The sequence below is a fragment of the Lactuca sativa genome, chromosome 4, assembly GCF_002870075.4.
Source record: "Lactuca sativa cultivar Salinas chromosome 4, Lsat_Salinas_v11, whole genome shotgun sequence".
NCBI classification, from domain to species: domain Eukaryota; kingdom Viridiplantae; phylum Streptophyta; class Magnoliopsida; order Asterales; family Asteraceae; genus Lactuca; species Lactuca sativa.
The window spans coordinates 126090148-126116361 of NC_056626.2; the positions used below are offsets into that span (position 1 = coordinate 126090148).

Consider the following 26214-nt stretch of genomic DNA (forward strand, 5'->3'; position numbering starts at 1 on the left):
AAATGGTCAGATCTCCCCCACTTGGGGTATGAACCACCACGAGCTATCTCTCGCAATCAATCTGAGCCCTAAACCAGATCAACCAATCCATCCCAATAATAACGCTAACATCCCTCATGGGAATCGGAACCAAGTCGATCGGGTATATCACTCCAAAAATCTTTAAAGTAAAATTTAAAAAAACACTCGTAACAGGGACTCTTTCCTGGAAGGCAACATAAATCCACATAGGATGCTCCAATGCATCTAGAGGAATGCCAAAACTCCTACTAAAACCCGATGATACAAATGACTGACTCACACCCAAGTCAAAAAGAACTAATGCAAGCAAGGATCTCAGAAGAGAAGTACCTAACAACAATATGAATCATAAGTATGATTTAAAATAATCATACATAAACATAAATGAATACATACCAGCAACGACATCCAGCGTCGCTATGGCCTCCTCATCCGTCATCTGAAAAGAACAACATCTAGCTCTCGGGGCCTCATCCCTCCCCTGACATCCGTCTGTGATCTGAAGAGTATTCGGAGTCGGTGCTTGCATAGGCCTAGCAGCAAGCTGGGGGCAGTGGGCCTTCACATGGCCCACCTAATTGTAATGGCAACAAGTACGTGCACCAGGTAAGGGAGTCTGTTGCTGTGATTGTCGACAGTCTCTCGTGAAATGACCCTGCCTGCCACAATTATGGTACCCTATCGTTGATTGGCATGCTCCCTCATGTGTCTTCTCGCACCTACCACAGTTGCGGCCCCTCTGCCCTCTAGGGCGTGAATCAACGGGCTTGGTCTGCTTCATTGCCAGCTGTAACTTGAATGGGGCCTGACGCTGCTCCCTAACCTAAGTCTCGATCTCAATCTCTCTCCTCCAAGAAGTAGAATACACCACATAAATAGTCTGGTACTTCTGAGTAAACACAAACTCTCGTATCTCAGTCTTGAGCATGCTTAGATATCACCACATCTGAACCTACTCAAAAGATGCATACTCAAGGAAGAAGAGTTCCCTCTCAGTGAACTTCTTGGTGATCTCCGTTACCGACTTCGTCGCCTGTCTGAGTGATAGATACTCATGGGCTAATCGCTTTCTCTCTCTCTCTCTCTCTCTCTCTCTCTATCAAAGGCACATACTCTGCAAGAAACATCTCAATAAACTGACCCCAGGTCACTGGGGCAATCTCTGTAGGTGAGTAAGAACCAGTCACAAGCTTCCATCAGTCCTTCGCCTATAAGTGTAGAAGGTTAAGGGAACACCTAACCTTCTGCTCTTCTGGAAAGGAACATGTGAAGAAAAAACCCTCTAAATGAGACAATCATCTCATTACTACAATTGGGTCCTTGACCCCCATCAAACTCTGGAGGCTTCGTGTTACTGAAGCTCCGATACTGGAAAGATCCTCTTACCCCAGCTGCAACAACAACTGCAGTGGTTACTACAACGACAAAACGCTCATCAAAGAACTCAATCATAACGGTATTCACCGACCCAAATATCTCATGGATAGCACCCAACACAGCTGCAACCACCTCTGTAGAGATCAACTCACGAATCTACTCATCCAATACATCCATCTACACTGGCTCATATAATTCAACCTCTGGTCTTGTGGTTTTCCAGACACGTATACATGTCATGTGCTTTTAGTAGTACGGGTCCATACTACCTCCCACACATACCCGTGTTTCAGTGATCACTGCAAAACCCTTGGGTCACTAGACCCTCTATGCTTGGTGCGCATACACCCTAAACCACCACACTCCTAAAGATTGATCACAACTCCTAGTTCCACTAGGACTCCACAAATCCCTTTCAAAACCCATGAAACCTTCACAAACACTGCAATCACCTTGCATATGCCAACCATACATAACGCTAGGTCCAATAGACGGTCGAATAAGTGATTCTACCCTAATACCACGACCAAACAAGGAATAAGAAGTAAGGCTAAATCAAGAATTCTAAGGCTATAAGATCTTAAATATGTACAGTTCTAACACATATACTCAACTAATAGCAACACGAATGTCGGTTTCAAATAAACAGTTAAAATAAATCTCCTAGGCTACAAGGAATCATATATCAAGCAATTCTATCATTCGATTCCTGAGGATCATTAGCTTACATTCTAGCATGCAGTTAAGTCACATAACATCACATAACACATGCGGGTATTCGGGGAAACCTTTTTGAGCTCCAGTTGATTGTACACATCGCATCCCTCTTGTGGTTATTTGGCAACAATTTTGAAAATATGTTTGCTAATTCTTAGTTTGAGTCCGGAATCACACGAATGCTCATCAGTTTGCTCAAACTAAGGCTCTTATACCAACTTGTAACGTCCCAAAAATTAGAGTAAAATTTTTCATTTTTAAAACACAACTCCATACGTCCAAAAGTTACCAAAACATTGTTTATAAATCATAATAAGTCAAACATCGAATCAAACTATCAATCAACATAAACTGCATGATGATGTGTATAATCATTCCCTCGCCTTTCCCCGCTCATCAGAAGCAGTTGAAACCTTGAAATCCAAACTATAAGCCAAAACTTAGTGAGCTTCCCAAAATACCCCATACCATAAAAAATACATATACAATACAAACATGCATACATGGTTTGTTGGTATTAACCTCAACCCATACCGAGTTTGTTTGTTTATAGAATAGAGCAGTAACACCTCAACCCAACCATCCAGGGTTTGTTGGCATGTGGCCTTAAACTAAAAATCTAGGTTTGTTGGCACCTGGCCTCAACCTTACCATACCAGATCTCAACCCAACCATACCGGGTTTGTTGGCCCATGGCCTCAACTCAACGACACATATGTCGACATATATACAAATAATTAACACATAGAACTATCATAGAAGTCCTACACCTCATGATACATCAACTCAATAAATGGGTCAGACTTGGTACCTTCGACCCATTTACATAATGAGAGAACTCACTTTTCAAACCGAACACAAACTGAAATAAATCTCGACTCCAAATACCGGCTCTACCCATCATCTACTATGCAATTCATAGTACAATCTTAATTAATACTAAATTGTCCCAAATACCCTTAGGATAACATTGGTCAAATTCAATAAATCAGTTGAGTCAACCCAGCCGATTCGACTCACTCCAGTACGAGGGGCGTTCTCGGTTGCGACCAAAACAGTCGGGGGCCTAACCGCATATGCACGGCGTACTGCCTAGTACGTCTAACGTATGCAGCTGAATGTTCTTAACTCATTAAGGGATTAATGCATAAGCCTTTTTCGACCAAACTACAGATCCAAGTCTCAAATGTTGTCCTTGACCATAAAGTTTCCAACTTTATGGTCTTGCATGGCCCTAATGTGCTTAATCACTAAATCCCCAACATCTTAAGCCATTAAGACCATCATACTGATGCATGGGGAAGAACTAAGGGTCAAGAACACGTTTTTATCATTCTAAGCCTAGATAAACGTCCAAAAGGACAACTCATTTGCTCTATAGTATGTCATGCACAAGAAGGCCATATTTGGGGACAAAAGTTCATAATATCAACATACAACAAGATCCATCAACTTAATCACCAAGGTATGAACTTTATACCTTCTAGAGGTTGAGGATGATGCAAGACCTTCAGATCCAAGCTTGCTTCTAGCTTCCAAGCTTCACCACCACCTTCTTCTTTTGAAACACTCAAAAACACACTCTCAAGCTTCAATATAAAATAACGGGGCTAAGTTTTGCAAGAAATAAACGTTTCAAATGATGGAGGCTGGAAATGAAATGAGGGCATAATACTGAAGGTTCAATATATATGCCAAACCCTAAAAATTAGGGGTTGTGTCCAAAAGGAGTAGGCCATGCGTACTCAGAGTACGCCAAGCGTACTCCTCAAAACGGCATCATTTCCACTTAACCCCCCTTACGTCTAGCGTACCATCCAGGTATCCCCCGTGTAAGGGCCAAAACTGCCAAACTCGAAAATTAAAGGACTAGGAGAGAAATTACCATGACTCGAGTGTAACATGTAGGCAAAAGGGTCATAATCGAAAACAATTTATGTTTAAGTAAAGGTAAATGAAAAGACAATATTTTTATGGTTCATGATTATGGCTATTTTCTTATTATTATTATTTTTGCATGTAGGGATTTGTTACTAGTTCAAGTTCAAACTAATTGTGATGTTTTTTGTAACAAAGAATGTTGGAGCTTCTTTTACCTTAATCATAATTGTATATGTAAATGTTAAGATTTGTGCATCTTAAAGAATATTGTATGTGTAATGGTAGTTTTAATTTAGGATTACTAAAATTTGATGTTCAAAATGGTTTGTATAATTTATATAAATAACGTCAAAGCATCTATGTTAAACGTATATTTGAAAAACTAAAATAAAAAAAATGAAAAACTGATATTTTAGAAAAATAAAAAAGGCAGTAAAAAACTAATATAAAAAAAAAAAAAAAAAAAAAAAAAAAAAGTGATATTTAAAATAAAAAATCATAAGAAAAAGTGAAAATAAAGAAAAAAAACACTAATTTGGTAAATATTTTTAAACTACATTAGATTTGTAAAAAAAAAAAAAAAAGTAATAACCCTATTTTGATCAAAAACTTTTTATCCGAGCGAGCTAATTTTACCTTCCTCCTCTATATGAATATATTTAAAATTAACTTTATTATTATTATTATTATTATTATTATTATTATTTTAAAACCATTATCCATGAACATCTCTCGACATTTAAACTATGTATCATAATCTAAGAACCCTATCTGATGTTCATCATCTTTACCACCAACCAGTGACCACCGTTATCTTCAAACCAGTGACCATCATTATCTTCAAGGGAAAGGTCTCCACCCTTTTCATGAACTAAATTAGTGTTGATATCCTCCTTATGATATCGTCTAAGTACCGCCCCACACACTCCCCTTAATCCCCAAACCCCACAATTTGTATCACCTCCCTTGGAACTCAACATTTTAAGCGTCCCTTCTATTATTATAGATCTTGAACATGGGCTTGATTACTATTTAGGAGCCACTAGAAGGTATAATCCCTCCCCTGCAACTCAACTTACTTCTTCATCCATATAGCTTGAGAGTATAGATAGATTATTTTTTATTATTATGTTTCCATATGATTGTAGTCACTAGAACATATATTCTTCTCTAGTAGATTTATTTTAACCTTTGTTTCATTTATGATGGTGATTTTGTGTTTTGAAAACTAATGGATATTTTACTCTTATACATAAAATTGATCTATGGATTAAACTTCTGTTTAACATCTAAAATCATTTTGAAACATAGGAATCCACCATATGTTAAAGCTTGTACACATTGATCGTATGATGTTATCAAGCTGACTTAAGTTCAATGGAGTTTTGAGTTATGATGATGGCATAATCTTGCTTTACAAAAGTTCAAACTTCATTCATTGCCATCATGTCAACTCACATAATCTAACTAGATTCAAGTTGAAAGGGATCTAATGTTTTTGCAAACTATAATTTATTTTGAAGTCCAAGGTGCCATTTAGTTTGCGAAATGTTTCTAAAGGATTTAGAATTTGTCAAGGAATTAGAATCTGTCAGAAATTAGATCCAATTTCATATCATGTTTCGTTGGAAAGAAATTTAAATAGAACCCAATTTCATATTCTATTTGGTTGGTAGGAAAAGGAATTGGAATAATGTAAAACGACAGAATTAACCTTCTTTTTCTCTTGCTTAATTATACTTTGTTCTATAGTTTATATGTAAAGATATATTATATAAATTATAAAAATAATAAATGGTGGTGGTAGCAGTGGTGGTGGATGATGGGTGGTAGTGCGATGGTGGATGGTGGTGGTTAGTGGTGATGGGTGGTGGTAGTGGCGGTGACGGTAGTGGTGACAGCGAAAGAGATGGTGGTGGGAAGTAGTGGGAGGGGTGGTGGTGATGGTGGTGGAGGAGAAGGAGATGGTGAATGTGACGGTGGTGGCATTGATGAAGATGGTTGACCATGAAACAAAATAAGGGGTATTATGGTTAAGCTTTCCCTCGTAAAAATGAATTTAATTCAATCATATTATTTTAATGGAATGGATATTCCCTAATTCGATGGAAAGTTCACATCATTTAAGAATCCAATTCCTTAGCAAATCTTGAACCAAACATGAGAATCTAATGGAATGTACTTCTTGTCAATCCTTACAAAAAAATTTCACGGCCTTGCAAAATATTGTTCACATGTCGTTCAAATGGTGATGACAATGTGAATATTATTTTTATTTGTTAATATGAGTCCTATTGTACTTTAATAATCCTACTCCAAACATTAAATGGGTAATTAATGATTAATTACTTAATTTATACTTAATTTATGTTGATAATTAGGTAACCAATAAACATGCACACGTTACTTGAAGTTAAATAGCCTACCATATTTTGTGATTTAAAAAGCATTTCACTATGACAAATTAAATATCCTCCTAATTTCTCACTATGAGGATATTTCTCACTATATGATTACGTATGTATGCCATGATTTGGGATATTAATATCTAAAATATAAAATTTACAAGTGTCCAACATAAATAAAATCCCAAAATAAAAAGGTCGAAAAGATTAGTTATGGATTTAAATAGTCAATAATATCAGCTAAGTCAAGTATATTATTAACTTTAATATGAAAGATCAAACATAAGAACAAAGAAGGATATTCGATAAAGTAATGATCGTAAAAGGGTCAAGACAGGGCCATTCTAGTGGGTGGAGCAGCATGGGCGATGGCCCATGGCCCAAAAAATTTCAAGGCCCCATTTTTATATATCTTATTATGTTAGTATATATAAAAGAAGATGATATATCATGTATAGCGATTGAATGAAAAAATGAAAGAAAATGGAGTCAAAACAAAATAAGCAGTAAAGACATAGAGATGTGCGATTCTTCTGGAATAAGCATTCCATTGAGCCCCTTACTACCATACATAGAGAGACTATAAATCGATTTTAGTTTTTTTTTCAACCTTCTGATTTTCGATTTCAAATTTTTTTTTCTGTTTACTGATTTCAATATTTCTTAATACATCGATTCTGATAATCTGATTTTACATATCCTTCAAAAAAAATTGATATTCTATTTATGTTAATCTAATTCCAAACAACCTCATCAATTTGATTTCTGATTTTTTATTCAAAATTATCTGATTTTTGATGCAGGTAAATCGTAAGATTCATTATTGTTTTTCACTTATTTCATGTTAGTTTTTTGATAAAAAGTTATTTTATATGTTTTATTTATGATTTTTTTTGCAGATAACATGAAATTTATGATAAGTTTTCTAGGTTAAAAAAAATTACGCAACAGAATCATAATCATATTATGGGTACATACAACCTAGAGGTCTAACTTTTTTCTCAAATTATAGCAACATGCCGATGAAATAAACTTCTAACCTATGTAAATCAAATATTACAAAGTTAGAATACATATCTTTTGCAAAAATAGAATAATGCAAACAATATTTTGAATATAAATATAGGTTTACCTCTAATGGTTCACACTTAAAACCCTAGAAACCTTGAGATCGAAATATAAGAGAGAGGAGGAGAGGAGAAATTTAATTTCTCTATGTGTCTATAGAGATCAGTTTTGGCTAGGGTTATGGACCCTATTTATAGTTAGTGGAAGTACTAATTTTAATAATAAAATAATAGTATTTTAAACCAATTCAAATTAGTTTCCTTATCAGGAGGCTTCCAAAAACCTTATGGTTCCCCCTCAAAACTGTCAAAGACATGAGAGGTTCTAGAATTGACTCCCTTACTCAAATATTGAACAATTGCATTTCAACTCTTTCACCTTTAATTATTTCTAATTAATCCAAAATAAACTTCCAATTAATTTTGATTAATTCTTAATTAATTTACTATTTCTAATTAATATATTTATCATATGATATATTAATAAATCATTTGATCTCTCTCCTAATATCAGTTCTAACTGTTTCTAGTTATGAAGGCAATCCAAAAAGAACTTTACTTTGATTCACTAAGATTATACCAATTTAGTTAAAACCTTATACACCTTAATCTAACAACTTCAACATCATAACATTTCAAATCATTGTTGTTGGAAGTAAGAAAAAAAATAATTCAAAAATCATTATCTTTGTTGTTGGAAAATGATTCTAAAAATGGTTTAACATCACAAGTTCACACTTAAGTGTTTTTGTTTCCTTTATTTGCTTTTTTGTTATTTTTATAAGTTTAAAATAATAACATGGTGCCTAGAAAACATTTATTTGGTAGCGAGAAAATGAATAAAACAAACAACTAATACTAGTACAAAAATGATCTAAGGAGAAATTTATAACAATTGTCCTTTTAAATAAAACAAAAAAGTCACCCTGTAATATTTTTTATTGTAAGGTTGTAACGCCTAGGTTTTCACACCTGATACACCCGAAAAAAAAAATTCAATAGCAGCTTTTCAAACATTTTTGTGTACACTACAAGAAGCTATCATCATGGATCGTACTGGCCACAAGTACAAGATAAGAGTAAGGCGCTACTATCTCTAACGTGCAAAAAAAGTACAAACAAACACCGTAAGCCTCACGACTTCGTGAATAACTATAATAACATATAACATATAACGATACAAATAACACACAATTCATTATAACACATAAATTCCATCAATAATTTAAGTCACAGATCTCCTGCAAGAGATCTAATGAAATAACAATGCAACTTTCTAGGCAAACCATAGTTGTTACCCATCAACAACCACAAAGATCATCTTGTCAGCTCATAACATATCAATGAATAACAACGTGTCATCTCGTGAGATCTCAACGAATAACACAATGTCAGCCCGTGACAGATTAACGAATAACAAAGGTGTTAGCCTATGACACATCAATTAATATCAACAGTGTTAACCCGTGACACATCAATGTACAAAAATGGTGTCAGACTGTGACACATCAACGAATAACATCGTGTTAGCCTGTGACACATTAATGAATAACAACAGTGTCAAGCCGTGACACATCAATGAATATCAATAGTCTTAGCCCATGACACAAAAATTATAACACAGTGTCAACCTGTGACACATCAACGAATATCAACCGTGTAATCCCGTGACATATCAGTATCACCTCTATCTCATATAATTCACCTGCATGAATAACATACCATCCTCCGTTACATGCGTATCTCCATAACACCACACCATAAATAATATGATCTTCAATAATTTACACTACACTTAATTCACATATTTTGACACACATTTATCACAAACAAAAGGTGTTAGAGTAGTCTTACTCACCTAATCAGTTGGTAGATATATCAACTTTGGGCCTTGACCTACACTGCCTTCCAACTCATCACATGCCAATACCTAACCAAAAGTTATCAAGTTCCGCAGAACATATCACAATTTACCACTAACCACTCTTTGTGACTAATTGTCACCACACTCATTATACCCGTTAATATAACCACAATATGCTTAGCACGAAAGCTGTTAACTAAGTCCACAACATGGGGAAACTTTAGTAATTTAGGTTTTACAACCCTCATAGTCTCGACTAACTATCTCACCGTAAGATTTATTTACAAGTCTTACCAACAGGTTTGTAATAGCACCATATCACGAACACTCATAAAATATGCTCGGGTCTAACAATTCCCGACGACTATCGCATATAAAATTACACAATAACATGATAAAAGATACCTCTATCATCTTGTAACTCAACCCGTGTCTCACATACATTAGTATAACTCCTTTGGTATAATATCCTCTAAACGACTCTCGCGTAATATCTCCAATCGTGCATGTCCAACCCCCCCCCCCAAATTCCACAAAAACACTCGTTTTTATAGTCTGGGGTGTGCCACGTCGTGCCCATACTTGTGTCACGTTGTGGTGATCAATTAGATCTCAATCTTTCCACGTGTCATACCCTTCTACTGTGTGTCTTTATGGCTTGACATATGTCACTTTGTGATGTCTATTGTTTATGTCGCGATGACCCATTTCTCCGACAACTGCCACATGTTTCTTAGCTTGCCACGTCGTGGTGATCATTCTACGACGTCGTAGTGATCATTCCACCATGTCGTGGTGGTCAATTGTGATGGGTTTTCTAGGTTATAAGAAAAATTCATGTGGCAGAATAAACACTTAAACCCTTAAATTTTCATGCAACCTAGAAAAGATCTATGTTTTCTCTATTTATAGCAATAACCTATGAACATCAGGAAACTCTAAAGAAAGGCTATGAAAATCGAAATTAACATAAATAATATGGTTACATACCTTTTGATTATTATAGCAAATAATCAAATCAAATCCTCTTGAAGTTCCTTGGAAAGCAAGCACCAAAAGCTTGGATGCCTTTAATGGCTCACATCCAAACCCTAGAGCTAGAAGACACTTGAGAATAGAAGGGAAGAGGTATAATTTTCATTCATAATCTTCCAAGAATGAGTAGTCACAAAAGTTGATGCCCAAGGAGTCCTATCTATAGTTTAGGTAACTTAGGGACCAAGCGAGATTTGAATGGATTTTAATCCCAATCCAAATCATTTCCTTATATACATCCAAGAGGCTTTTGGAAACCCCATGGAGGATCCCAAAACCGTCCACCTCCTTGGATGGTTTTAGAATTGCTTCTTTTGTAAAATTATTGAACAATTACAATTCACCCATAGCATCTTTAATTAATTCCAATTAATCCCAAATTAATTCCAGATTAATGTTAATTCATAGTTAATCAATTCTAAATGATTTCATATTAATTTATTAACCATATAAATTAACAAATCAATTATTTTAACAATTGATCTCATATTAATTTATTAATCACATAATAAATTAATAAACCAAACGTCTATTTCCAATTTATATTAATCATATAATATATTAACAAATCATTTCCTAATAATTTCCAATTAGTTTATTAATCATATAATAATCTAATAAATAATACTCTCTCTATAAATGTCATTCAAATCAAGTTATAGTTATGAGGGCAACCCAAAAAAGATTTTGCTTCTAATTACAAGAATATACAAATTTAGTTATTGTCTTAGACGCCTTAATCCAACAGTCTCCCACTTTGATAAGTTTGTAATTACAATTTCAAGTATAGACCTTGAACTAAACAACAAATAGTGTTTTCCAAAGCCACTGCCAAACCCTGATTCAAATCAAATGTTGGCCCTACGATAAGTGATCAATTATTCTTTCATTCTACAAGATATCATATGAACTGAGTCATGAATTAATTGATCAACCTCATATTCATTTATTTGTTTCCCAATTTCCTGATTTCTAATCAGATTTCAGACTAAAAAAATTGAACACATCAATTCAGTCCGGACCAGGCGCCTGGTTTTCATAGATCAACTCAAATCACTGAGGGGCCTACATATATCGCTTTTCCTTATTCAGGAAAAATGAACGAATTCTATTGACTATGTAGTCATAAAATTTACATATCACATCACACAGGAATAACCCTTTTATAACATCCAATTATGAGATGCATTTGAGCAAACCAATGCACAACTGATCTGTAAGCTATTAAAACTATCTATGTTTTAAGAATAGAATATATTATCATCTTAGAATTACTAGTGACTGAATCCATGAAGTAATCTCTATGCATGGCTTTATTCAATACTTCAAATCTCTATTTTCAAAGTACTCATGAATATTGTAGTAATTCCAATTTCAATGTCTTAACCTCAATCAACAATCTACAATCAATTCATGATAGTCTTAATTAACTACTTACTTCAAAGGTATGAACGACAAGAAATATACGGATTGTTCCTCCACAGATAGCAAATATTTCTCTTAACTTTCCTTGACTTTTCTCTCCATTCAAAACCTTCACTACATTCTTCTTGTTCATTTATTGTCTTTACATTGATTATACTCATAAGTCTCTTCATTTAATACTTGTGTACTTTGTTGAATCTTTACTTCAAGTCTCGACTGGTATTAGGATACTTGACTAGAACATCAATTAAGCGTAGACATTGATCTTTAAGATTAATTCAAGGTTTGAGTTTTCAAACCTTGTCCTCGTGCATTGTTGCTAGTACTCACAATTGGTATCAGAGCTTGAGCGGTTGTCCTTTGAATCCATAAGAACATATTATAGTTCATGCATTCTTACTAATTCTTATACATTTTTGTTCTCACACATCGTTTTTCACTCATTTTCATTCTTACAGAATACGACTCAATAAACATTCTGACAACATTCTGATAGAATCAGAATAATAATACAAGATCTATAATAACTTTATAGACGATTTAATTAGTGAGAATGTGTGATAATGACAATAGTTTTGTAAGATTAAACGTATTCATATTATCAAACAACATATTTTTTTTGTCATTCTCATATAATAGTATTGTCCACATGTCCGCACAATAAATGTCAATTCACATTTGTACCTAGCTCTCTCTCTCTCTTTCTCTTTCTCTCTCTCTCTCTCTCTCTCTATATATATATATATATATATATATATATATATATATATATATATATATATATATATATATACTCTGTGAGACCATGAGACAACTTTTTTCTAGTGAAATATTATAATAATCTGTTATTAAAAAAAATATATAATATGTGTAATATTCTAATATTCTAGAACAATAATTTTAACACATTTTACATTGAAATATTTTAAAAACATATAATGTTAGAATATTTTATATATATATATATATATATATATATATATATATATATATATATATATACACGATAACTCGAATATTAGACTATTTCACTAGAGAAAATTTGTCTCACGGTCTCACAAAATTATGTTCATCTGAAATGAGCTCTTACCTATATATATATATATATATATATATATATATATATATATATATATATATATATATATATATGTTGTGGTTCAAATGATAACCACAAAACAATAAGAACCATAAGAACCCTCATTTAATAAGCAAATATGCATTGTGAATATGATGAAGTCTGTTAAAATCTTGATTTTTATCTTTTTAGTAAGAAAAGGACAAAATCGTAATTTTTTTAGTCTAATCTTTTCATTCACAAGTTCAGTCATATTTTAATACTAAACTTATATAAAATACAACTTTATACAATTCATTTATAGTTTAATACACAAATTCACAATTTAAGACAACCCATTTTACATTAATTCTCAAATTCAAAGAAGTCAAACTCAAACTCTACCACCACCACAACCACCACATGCGACCACTAACCACTTATGCTAAAGTCACAAAAATTCTTCTTTCCAAACGAGACCTGTATATAAAGTCATGTAATGAAAAGTTAAATGCTACATTCATAGTTTAATAAACTGATTAATTCACCTATTTTGAATTTAATGCAAAACAGTTATAAAAATTAATACATTCTTGCATACTTATACAACACAAAGAGTAAATATATTTATAAGAAATCAATACAAAATTTCTTAAATAAATCATTCAAATTTCAACACAAAACTTATAAAAAAATCAAAGCAATATGTAGTCATTTCACAATATAATATAGCTAATTACCATTTAATATATAAAATTCAAAGCTTAATATAATAAATTAACAATTTAATACACAAAAATGACATATTCTTAACTTAAAACCTACATTTATACATTTAGATCGAGTGATTGATGTTTTTTCAAAGTTTAATTTACACAATATTCATAATTTAAATTTTATATAATATATTTAAAATTTAAGAAAATCATATATGTGTATAATGAGTATTTTTTCACATATTCCAGAAGCAAAAACAAAATTCATAAAAAGAAACTCATCGAATTATGGTGGTTCCTTTTGTTTTAGCTGGAATCAGAACCTTTGCAGAGGACTTAGGAGTTGGAATTGCTGGTATCATATCACTTGTAAAGACCAAAAAATCAGGGGTAAAAATTTCATTTTTATAATAGTAAAAAGACAGTTATCTTTTAAATCCAAGCATTCCAAAAACATTGCTTAATTAAACAGTTATCAGATTACGTCCTAAAATAACATAATGCAGAAACCACAGGTATGTGCATTGCGATCAAGCTGAGCCCTTCCTTTCCAAAACAATGATACCTGAAACCATAAACAAAATTGTAAGCATGGAGCTTAGTGAGTTCCCCAGAGCATACCCCACACAATCCACATAACAACATATTCCATACTAGCTATAACAACTACATAAACCATATTAATCACATAAGCCATATCAAATAAACATATAAGGATTACCATGGGCTCCCCTACATGGTCTGATATCCAACTGCCACAGGCTATCCCTGGGTCTTCTATGAAAGTATCACAAAGACAACTAGCATATCACATACTATCATAAACAACTATCGTACCACATGTCACATAATCAACTAGCATATACAAGCCAAGCATATAAACATATAAGGATGTCGTGCACTCCCCCCAGGGTCTTACTCAAGGATGCTATGGCCTCTCCACATGGTCTTACACCTAAGTGCCATTGGCTCCCCTCATGTTCTTTAATAGGAAAGTCATGGGCTCTCCACATGGTCTTACATCTAAGTGCCATGGGCTCCCTCCCCCCTGATGGTCTTTAACAGGAAATTCATGGGCTCTCCACATGGTCTTACATCCGAGTTTCATGGGCTCTGCCATGGTCTTCCATACAAGTATAATACATATACAACTAGCATACCTCCTAGCACATAACCAACTAACATGCCACATAACACTATATCAACTAGTATGCCACATATTATAAAATGGGCCGGCCTTGGTACCTTAGACTCATTGGTATGTTGAGGAGACTCACCTCGAACGCAAAAGCTTCCTGAAAGAATTCCTTAGTTGCTGGCATGTCCCCTTCCTGGGCTATCAATACCAGAATATCACCCAATTAGCAATTCGGTTCTATACCATGATCCATAATCCATACTTGGGTAAAATACCCATTTTACCCTTGGCCCACAAGATACTTAGCTAAGGCCCAAGTCCAAAACCAATCAAGTTCAAAACTCTAAAATCCATAAAGGCCTAATAATGGCCTAATTTTCCAAATTGGGCCCAAACCCTTACATGGTCCTTTCCTAAAGCCCATTTATTATTTTCTGAATCGTTATACCTGTCCATCGCTAACCCAACGAAATCCACGCACTTACAAGCCCATTAATGGCCCAATTTTCTGAATTGGGCCCAAAATCCTTATTGGGCCTAGTCCTATGATCTAGTCCTTCAATTAGCCCAAAACACAACCAACCAGATAGTCCATTAAGGTCCAAGAATCTAGGGCTAAATAGATCGCCCAAACCTGAAGCCCAAAGCCTAAAATCCAACCTGGCTGAGTACGTAGGGCGTTCTCAGCATTACGCTACGCGTTCTCGCTTAATGGCTTGTATGTTGCACGTATTGGCTTGTACGCCCAACATACTACCCTCTAGCCTCACTTCTTCCATTAAGCACTTATTGCTTTAAGTCATAAGTCCAAACCACAGATCTGAGTCCCACATAATGTCTAATCCCATAAAGTCACCGACTTAGTGACTTTGCATGCCCCAACAAGACAAAATAGCATTCTACTTTCATAGGAATGGATCAAACTACAACATAGATGGTCTTAAGCTCTAAAGGTGCCAACTTTATGGACCTTGAACCTCATAAACACTAAGAGGGGCAACTCAAAGCTCCAAGAATGAAATCAAGACCATTAGATCTCATACTTGGGACCAAAATGAACAAAAACCCATGACTGGTAGATCTAAGACACCAATAATCAACTTCAAAGCTTTATACCTTCATTAAGCTGAAAATGACTCACAAAAGCCAGATCCATAAGCTTCTCCTTGATCCCCATGTTTGCATCAAACTCCACCTTCTTGGAAATGGACCAAACACTCTAAAATAGACTGCATAAGCTCAAAATACCACCATGAATGACTAGAGATGAGTTCTAGGGTTTTAGAGGGTGGGGGCTGACTTAGAATGAAGAAGGAGGCTCAAAATTATGCTTATATAAGGTACAACTCTAAGATTAGGTTTTTCAATCTAACCCTCGTACACCCAGCGTACCTTCTTTTATGCCCCGCGTACGAGGCCATGCATCCCGATCCAGTCCTCGCTTATACGCTACTCGTTCCTCTAGCTACGCCTTGCGTAGTTCTTACTCTTCAGTACACCCTGCATACCACCTTGGTACGCCCCTCGTACTAGGGCTTTTCCCGAAACCCTGATTCTTCCGAAGGCTATAACTTGTTGGATACAACTCCGATTCCAACCATTCATATATGCATAGAAAGGTATCGAGACACTCAACCCAATTGTCAATTCTTGCCTAGAATAAAATGTCTTGAACCAAAATCCACTTCCATAAGACCTGAGTTGACAAATTACCAAAATACCCTTTGATCTAAAATCTCAAACTGAATACTCGAGCAATCCAAGGCACATTATCCAACTCCAACTAGGTCCGAAACCTGACCCCTTAGGTATCCGTAGCTTGATAACACTTTATCCTTGATCACCAATTCAAAATGGGAACAATTCGAAATAGGATGTTACATCAGTTGTCAGCAATAGCTTTATGCTCAACTACATAACCACAAAGAGGGACAAATACATCATGAAATGGATATAACAGAGTTCACAGCTCATGAATAGAATGAAAAGAAAAAAGTTAATATAAAAGGATAAAACCCTTCTATGGTAAGATTGTATTCTTATTGAACTATTGTTGCAATTTCTTTACATACTTCATCTGTGATCTAATCATTACATAGAAAAATAAAGGCAAATGTTAGCTTTGAGGAGAAAAAAATAAACTACAAACAGTTGCATTCTAATATAACATACATAAAAAGATTACTTTAATTTAATTAGATAAAAAGACTACTTAAATTTTTTTGAAAACTGATTTCGCTTAAACTATCTATTGAACACAAATATCATGAATGGTTTTTGACTGAAACCAAGATGAAGTCTGGGATATTGAATTTAGGTTATTAATAAAATCAAGAAATAAATCAACATATAGAACATAAACAACCCAAAGTCACGACTTCTTATAGGGTTGTTTGATTTGGGTTTCTAAGCAATCATAACCTTTTCATGGACGAGAATCATATCGGTTGGAGCATATGGGGTGTTGGTGTTGTGAAAGGTTGATTATAGGGGTGATGGTACTATACGATCAAATGGGTTGTGCAACGGCATCGGAGATGTGTGAATCAGAGATGTTGGCGGTCAAAGTTGAGTTGGGGCAAAAGAAGGAAGAAAAACTTGAATCAGTCGGTGGTGGCCGGTGCAAGAGTCGGTCGGAGGTGGTCAGCGCTGGAATTGGTTGGAGATGGGAGGAGACCAGCTGGTGGCGAAGGGCCGATGGAGGTTGCAGATCATCGGAGGGGGTGGGTGGGAAAAGGAGTTGTGAGAAATAGAAAGGGAAGAAGCATAGGGTAAAGAAGGAACAAACACATCTTTTTTATTTTTAGACACAACCCCACATCTGAAATATTAAGATCCTTCTTAAAAATTAAACGGAAAAAATTAAGATGTTACCCAACAATCTAAATCTGGATTTTTAAGAGCTTGCCTCAGAATTTCTCAATTAAGAGGCTACCAAACTGCCCCTAAGTTATGAATAAATTTACAATAAACACAACAAATTCACAGTTTAATACAGTACATTCACAACTTATGTACAAGTATATTCTCATATTTCAGTGTATCAAACAACTCATTCACAGTTTAATACATACATAAATTATCTCATATTTCAAAAGCAAGCATGAAAAGCAAAACATAAATATGAATCATAAAAAAGGATTACTTATGTGAAATCAACAAAGAAGATGAGTGATAAATAAAACATGTCCTTACTCTACCACCACCACCGAAATCAATATCGCCAACTACCATACAATGTCATCAATCATCGCTACCACCAACCACCGGTGCCAACACTGCCAACATCTTTATCTCAAAAATCGTATTTGGATAAAAAAAAATAAGAATTCATAGTTTAATATAATATTTTAGAAACTAATTCATAGCTTAATACAGTAAACTCATAGTTTAATATAATATTTTAAACACTAATTAACTTAATACAATAAATTCACAGTTTAATATACAAAAATTACACATTCACAACCATATTCTAAACTTAAAACTTATAGTGCAAGACTTTCTTTCACAATTTAATAAAATAGATTAGGATTCCCACTTAAAAACATGTTTGATTTTGTTGTAGCATTTCATCAAACACCATGTATGCACCATACAAATTCATAGTTTAATAGAACATTTCAGCACTCTTATTCATAGTTTAATAAAACAGTTAAGGAATTTCATTCATAGTGTTCACATCTTAACAACAAACCTAATCTTATTGAAACATTTCATTAAATACCTTGTGTGCACCACACACATAAGATTTATAAGCACCATATAAATCAGATTTGATGCAGATGCGGTGTGAGGGAGCGTAGCAGCGGTTTTTAGTGGTGGTGGCAGTTGTCAATATCAGATTTGACGGTGGGAGATGGAGAACACAACATAGACGAAGTAGATAAGGAGGTGGCCACAGATCTAGAGGCGGAAAAGAGGTTCGTCAAAATAGATCCTAAAAGTTTTATGGTACTCCAGTAGATCTGGACATCAGACAAATGGAGATGAAATAGATATGCACATTGGAGTAGAGTGATGGTGTCGTTTTTCGTGGTGGAGCAGGATTTTCAGTTGGAGAAGTCATCAACTACTAGTGAAACCTCATTAGAGGGAGACGACGGTGGTGGTCGGCAGTGGCGGAACCAGGAATTTTGATATGGGGGTACAAACATTGTCAATATATATTATATGTAGCTATCCAATATCGGACATTAAAAAACATGTTATAATCTCTTTAGTTGGGGGTACAATAACATGAAACAGGTTTATAAATAATATTTTTTATATAAATAAAACATTTTTTGGGGGCACTGTAGTACCCCCAATGCCCCCATTTAGCTCCGCTACTGGTGGTCGGTAGTAGATGTAACTTCTGACTTCAGACCTAAGAGACTGAAGTCATTGGTGGTGAGTTTGGTCGGCAGTATGAGGCGGTGGTAGCGTCACTTGATCTGTATTTAAAGGTGACAGGGTGATAATGGATTTCCTATTTGACGGAGGTGGTGACACTCTGATATTCACTCAGATATGGACAGATCCGGACTAGAAATGCCACCGGAGAAAATAAAAATCCATCTAAATCACTAAGATCTAACCAAATCTGAGTAAGAAGCACAAAAAATATCATCAATGACTAATATAAACTCAATAGAGGGGGACAACGGTAGTGGTAGGTAGCAGATGTAACATTCGACTTCACATCTGAGAGACTAGAGTCGATGGTGGTGAGTTTGGCCGGTGGTCCAAGGCAGCTCTACCGTCGCCCGATCTGGATTTGAAGGCGATATTGATGTGGCTTTTGTGTTTGACGGAGGTGTTAACAAACTCATAATCACTCAAATCTCGACTAGAAATGCAATCAATGACAATAAAAATGAATCACAGTAACTTATTTCTAACCAGATTTGAGTAAAAAACACACAAAAAAAGTCGTCGGAATCATGAAGCCGCCGACGAACCACCGGAGAGGATGACTCTACATAGATTTGAAGGTGGTAGAGAGTTGCAACGGTGGTAGGAGACAGCAATGGTTGGTGGCAGTGCCGAAAGTAGGTCGTGGTGGTGGTGTTGTTTTTTTTTTGGAGAATGATGAAATAATTGATTATTAGATCTCAGATTTAAATGGTTCTTATTTGTAACCTGGTTATTAGATCTTTTATATATATATATATATATATATATATATATATATATATATATATATATATATATATATATATATATATATATATATATACATATGGAAAACATGAATATACATTACAACCACTCCGAAGCGTAGGTAGTAAACCTCATAAAACTATGTCGTTTTATCAGCTAAAGATTACAATTAAGGGATTCATGATTAACACTAGACGTTGCAGATTCAATACTTAATAAATAATTTTGAAAGGGAAGCAAATATATAAATTATCTTTGACCTTCGTGATGGTGGAAAACAGTAATGTTCATAGACGTGAAGTAATAAACGATAAGGGGGAAAGAAAACAAGGATGTTTAAACGATAATAGAGGAATGAAATGCAATGGAGAATTGTATATTACCAAATGAAAACTAAACCAATTATATTTACTAAGATAAAACTGCATAATTTAGAGGTTTAATATCTAAGTTTAAGTGGGGCTTTAATGTATTATTCCATATCCCTTATATATATATGGGAAAAGTGAATATACCCTTAAGGGTATATAAGCTTAGGTACCCAAACTCACCATACTACGTCGTTTTGTATCATATAATACCAGTGTTCTAAAAGGCGCGCCATGGCGTGAGGCGTGGCTTCGCCGTTACGAAAAGCTTCATAACGTTGCTGTTAGGCATAACGCATGGCAAGGCGTGATATGGCGCGCCATGGCGCGTTATGGCGTGTTATGGCGCGTGTTTTTTCGTTTGAGACACAGTTTTTTTCTCTTTGTTATGTCTTTTCAAACCGGAGATACAAGTATTGTGGTTTTTGTTAACTTTTTGTTATTAGTTATTGATTTAACACTTCTAAAAAGTAGTTATATTTAATATAAATTTATATTTATGTGGTAATATAAGTTTAAATTAATACAAAATCGCCGCCTTACATCACGCCTTGAAAAACGCCGTGGCTCGCCATGGCTCGTTAAGCTTGAGGCTTGGTCTTCCCGCCACGCCACGCCTCACGCCATTTAGAACCTTGTATAATACATTCTAATTGTTCAATGTTCTTATAATTTAACTTCAAACTTGATTTACTTCCAAGATTATTATAAATTACACATAAATCTTCCTCTTACGTAATTTTCATTTTCAACTACAATATATATAGCCTAATAAGTGTTCGGCAAAAAGATATAATATAAGAGAAAGATATTAGTGAAATTTCGAAAAATCTTGAAAGTTAATCAAGTTAAGAGTTGAAGTTTACACACATTATAATAAATATATTAAACAAAACGACGTATTATAGTGTGTTTGGGTACGTAAGCTTATATACCCTTAAGGGTATATTCACTTTTCCCTATATATATATATATATATACACACACATGTGTGTGTGTGTCTCGGGGATAATTAAGTCTTTTTAATCTCATATTTTGTCCCATCTTAGTGCTACCAAACACTTTATGGATAATTTTACTAGTTATGTCCAGTTCAATCCATTTCAGTTCGATATTATACCGTTACGTCCAGTCTCATGCACCAAACGCTATTTTAAATAGAACTTACTATGATTATGCTTAATTTGGCATGGCAATCATTAATTTTCATCTATTTGGATGTTTAGAATGATATTTGAATTTGCTAAATAATTTCCATTGATTATGTCCCAATGAAAATTAATTGGATGAGTTTCTTTCATCGTAAAAGGTTCATGTGTCCATTTCACATCTATAAGGATGTCCATAAAAAATATATAATGTAACAAATGCATATTTCTTCCAATTGAAGGAATGTCCATTTACACCCTTCATTACACACTAACATCGTCCTTGATTATAAACATGCATAAAAAACAGATGAGATTTTCTAATATATACCCTTAAGTCATATAAGAAATATTAATTGAAATATTAATTATAAGAAATATTATCATAATTAAATGTGATAAGCATTAATTATGTGTACTATTATCATAATTAAATATAAAATACATTAATTATAAAACTATTATTTATAATTAATATTTATCATATTTAATTATGATAATATTTCTCATAACTAATACTTTAATTAATGCTTTTTATATATAACCTTAGGACACATATTACAAAATTCAAAACCAGTTTTGCAAAGTGTTGAAGTATAATTGTTGCTTGCAAATGATTTTATCTTGAAGTGCATTCATACTAATAATAGGTTAGGAGTTATTAATGTATGGACATTCGATAATGGGGATCGTTTCCCTATTGAAAACCTAATGTAGACTTATCGATGATGGCAAAACTTTCCTTTTTATAATTTAGATTTGGGATTTTTTTTTGACAATAAGAACATTGTTCTTTCTATAAGCTAGATGTGGGCTACAATTGTAACTCTATCTCTTTTTATAAGTTTGATTAGAGATGCTCATCGTTGGTCTTGAACTGGTTTCGGGTCGGTCTCGAAATCTTTTGGTCTTTTTTTGGACTAGTTTTTTTTCTGTCCGAATTTGTTTTAGATTGGTCTGGTCTTGGTCTTTTTCCGATATTGGTTTTTCTGTTCATGTCTAAGTTAGATGTTTGCTTCTGAACAATAGTAACACACTTCCCATTTAATAAGCTAGACATGGGCTTATTTTACCAAAAGAACACCTTCCCTTTTTGACAATCCACATGTAGGTTTGATCCTAAACTTTTTCTAAACTTTTTCCTATACGTTGTAAACTCGTAAACGGGGTTTGCAACATGACTAGAGTTATATACATATGTGACATTATGTGACATTATAGCAAAAGTTTATAGTTCGTTATTTTTAAAGAATAGAAATCACACCGATGGAAAGTTGGGGGTGAAAAGCCCATTTAAGGCCCAACTTGTCCCCCCTCTTGGGCAGGGTTGACTAAACCCATCCGAACATATAAAATAATTTACTCGTTTTTAAGTGAACTAAGCAATACATATGTTTATCAAGTTGAAAATTGACCAAAACAGAACAAAACAAAAAAGAAAATACATATGTTTATCAATTTTAACCACCAGTATATGTAATAATACTAAGTTGAGCATTTTTGGTTTTTATCAAGAAACATAAATTTTTATCAGCGATAAATTCAGGACACCCTTTTGTCCCTTACCCTATGGTTTTCTCTGTAGAAACAACAAATATATATCTAAGAACCGAATTATAAGTACCTATTCAGTGTTGAGATTTTTTACAAAATGGTTATAGTTAAAACACACATAAAAAATGAAATGGATATATGATCTATATATCCAACAAATATACTTCTCTGCTTGCGTCCTATATACTAACAATGACAGCCGATCTGATCATTAAATTACAATCTGAATGAAATCTTTAATGCGTCTTACCCCAGGCATGTAAGTTTCTTATTGCAAAACATGTTACTGCAATCCCAATAAAACCAAGTACTAGTTAGCTCAATTTATGATCACATAATGAGGTTCAAAATAGAGGCAAAAGACACTGTGTTTCAATTTTTTTATTTTTTTTTTCCGATTTTGACACTGCATTATTTTTGGTAGGTTGTAAAAAGTTGAAGAAACTAACACAAAACATCCTGGTCGTGGCTTTTTCTTCTCTTTTGGTGGTTGTTGTGGTTTGATCACCACTCTTATCGCGGCATCAAACACGGATTTTACATTCTGTTGTCAGTAGAATAAATGATTAAAAAAACAAAAAGATAATCATTAAAATAACAAAATTTATTGAAAATTTTCATGCCTGTTGAGTTTTTGAGCTGCATTCGATGTAATATGCAGCACCCATTTGTTTACGAAGTTCCTCTCCCTAATCATTATGCAAAATTTATAATTCGAATGTTAATTTGCGAATATAAGCATCAGAAAATGTACCTGTGCGGTTGTTACTGGGACTAGTCCGGGGTGATCTGCTAAATATCGTTTATCCTCACGAAGATCTAAAAATAATTGAAAAAAACAAATTATGAATTTTTATACTTCTTTTTTGTAAAGAAAGTAGTTGTGAGTATTGTAAATAAACCAAATTACCGAGTTTGGTTCCAGCTAGAACAACAGGGACACCGGGAGCAAAATGTTGAAGCTCAGGGATCCACTGCTCAAGTAATGAAGCATAAAAAATCACATACTGATTACAGACAGAACATGACATCACATGTCATGTCAAACTGTGTTTGGTATTTATTGGATTGGACTGTGACAAAAGCTACAATTTTTGTCCCACTCAAAAAGGTGGGACATGGACTAGCTTTTGTCATCTAGAAAGTTCAATTCATTCCAATCCAATCTAATGTAACAAAAGCACATTGAAGTGAAAATTGAGTTTTTAACATTCGAGGAAAAGTACCTTTTTAAGTACGTTTTCATAGCTGGCTCGACTGACCAATGAAAAGGCTAGAACGAAGACATCAGCTCCTCGATAACTCAAGGGTCTTAATCGGTTGTAATCCTCTTGTCCTAATTATATAAATTCATGAAACAAACATTTCCCAAATTAAGAACAACATACAATGACATGATAATTTAATAGTTTTGAGTCTGAATAAATGCTTACCAGCTGTATCCCAGAGGCCTAAATTTACTGTGGTGCTTTCAACTACAACATTTGCACTGAAGTTATCAAATACAGTTGGTACATAGTCCTGGTTATGTTAACATCAAATCATTATTAGGATTACTTGATATTATTAAAATAACGCAATTGTATATTTTTACATATTTGCAAGTATGATAATTGTTTCGAAAGAAATGAGTAGCATCTTTATCATTACACTTCCTATTTACATAATATAAAAGGGTGTTTATGTGTTAGGCTGTTAGCAAGCTTCATTATTGTAATTTAAAATGATACCAATCATTTTATATTGTTTAAAAGTTGAAATTTGATTATGATATTCCAACTATAGTCAATATGATAATGGATGTTTATTCGTTCCAAGCTTTGATCACTACGATTTAGTAATAACCAATTTTGCTTTGTGACGCAAATTAAATTTTGAATTTAATATTTTTAGATTTCCTATAATTAATTTTCTTGAATTTTGAAAAAAACAGTCACGGATTTGTTTCAACAAGATTAATTTAAAAGAAGTCGAGGACTAATAACCATCTATGACTTTAAGCACTTTGTTGATGCTTAATCCTTTTCTTCACAATAATCATATTATAAAAAAAATGCCCCTTTTTCGATAAATTACTGGGAAATTATAAAGATCGTTGGTTCTTGGATTGTGTGCCAAGATAACTGACAGTGTGTAACCCTAAGTAACTAGGGGTACAATTAGTGTAATCAGTTGAGATTTACTTCCAATAAAGTGCTAATCTTGATTCTTGGGTCTAAATCTTGATTAAACGGTGCATAAAGTTTCACCTTTTTTCGATTCTTTATGGTAAAAACAAGATAACCCATATGCAAAAAAACTGAAAAAGGCCAATTCACTAGACTACAAAGTCAAGAAAGATGAAACCAAAGCAAAAGTAGCAAGAAATCATGACAGAAAGACAGACAATCAATCATACACAGAACCCTAAGTGAAAAGAATCTTGAAAAAAGCTGCAAAATTAAGAAAAAACCCAGATGGAAATCAGTTAAAAGAAACCCAATAATCTGACTTACAGTAGGGAATTTGTTGCTGGTGTAGCAAATAAGCATACAAGTCTTGCCAACAGCACCATCACCAACAGTCACACACTTGATGAACCTTGAAGCACTTGCAGCCATGGAACATGAACACAAGAAAAATCCAATTGAGAAACGAGAATCCGATGAGAGAAAGAATAAAGAAATGAATATACAGATGGAAATCGAAGAGGGGTTTTTGTGTGTGTTTACTTTAATGGTGGTATGTGTCTGTGTGTGTTTTGGTATTGTGAAAGAAAGACAAAAGGTGAGAGCCTAAATAGGGTCACATGATTTCACACTCCTTTACACCAACCGTTACTTCCATCCTTTAGTTACATTTACAAAATTAGAAATAATAATGGTTGAAACTTGAAATTTCAATATCTTTTTGGTTGTTGTAAAGAAAAAAAAAAGTAAAAGTAAAAGCTGGGAACTCATATAGTTATAAATGTAGCTCAATTATATTACATTTATTTTGGTTTAAATGTACTTTTTGTTTTTATTTTTGTTTTAATTTTTTTTTTCTCTTAAGGGATACCAATTGTTATTTTACCTATTATTAAAAACATTATGTACAAAGCCAAGGGGTGAGCCGGTTAACCCTGTCCTAGTCACCCAGTTTTAAGCCACACGTCACTTAAATTTATGCCACCTAAGCTACCACCGTTGCCACACATACCTTATCAATAATTGAGTTTGCCCTACATAACCTTTTCTAAAGAACTTGTTCCTCCGTTGCTGTCTACTTCCCCTTTTTGTCTTACCATTCCTCTAAAAAATCTCAAATATGGCCGT

At 33.9% G+C, this 26214-nt stretch overlaps 1 protein-coding gene and 1 long non-coding RNA gene across 2 annotated transcripts; one reads left to right on the top strand and one right to left on the bottom strand.

Moving 5' to 3' along the window:
• Nucleotides 1-4435: 4435 nt before the first annotated feature.
• Nucleotides 4436-6279, top strand: LOC111902720 (uncharacterized). Its single transcript, XR_002853931.3, has 2 exons — nucleotides 4436-5045; nucleotides 5807-6279. It is a non-coding gene; the product is annotated as an uncharacterized LOC111902720 (long non-coding RNA).
• Nucleotides 6280-22961: 16682 nt separating this feature from the next.
• On the bottom strand, nucleotides 22962-25694 carry LOC111902618 (rac-like GTP-binding protein 3). The gene is made up of 8 exons (XM_023898436.3): nucleotides 25414-25694; nucleotides 24352-24439; nucleotides 24145-24254; nucleotides 23829-23892; nucleotides 23673-23737; nucleotides 23542-23607; nucleotides 23368-23462; nucleotides 22962-23204 (listed from the first exon to the last, which is right to left on the bottom strand). Exons 1-8 carry the CDS (start codon nucleotides 25516-25518, stop codon nucleotides 23165-23167), a joined length of 633 nt encoding a protein of 210 aa, XP_023754204.1. The 5' UTR covers nucleotides 25519-25694; the 3' UTR covers nucleotides 22962-23164.
• Nucleotides 25695-26214: the final 520 nt, after the last annotated feature.

Excerpts from the sequence above, each read along its gene's own strand:
- LOC111902618 (XM_023898436.3), bottom strand. The coding sequence starts at position 25,518 with ATGGCTGCAAGTGCTTCAAGGTTCATCAAGTGTGTGACTGTTGGTGAT. Across the intron at positions 24,255-24,351 it reads AGGCCTCTGGGATACAGCTG|GACAAGAGGATTACAACCGA; the intron begins GTAAGCATTTAT and ends TTATATAATTAG. Across the intron at positions 23,893-24,144 it reads ATGAAAACGTACTTAAAAAG|TGGATCCCTGAGCTTCAACA; the intron begins GTACTTTTCCTC and ends TTACTTGAGCAG.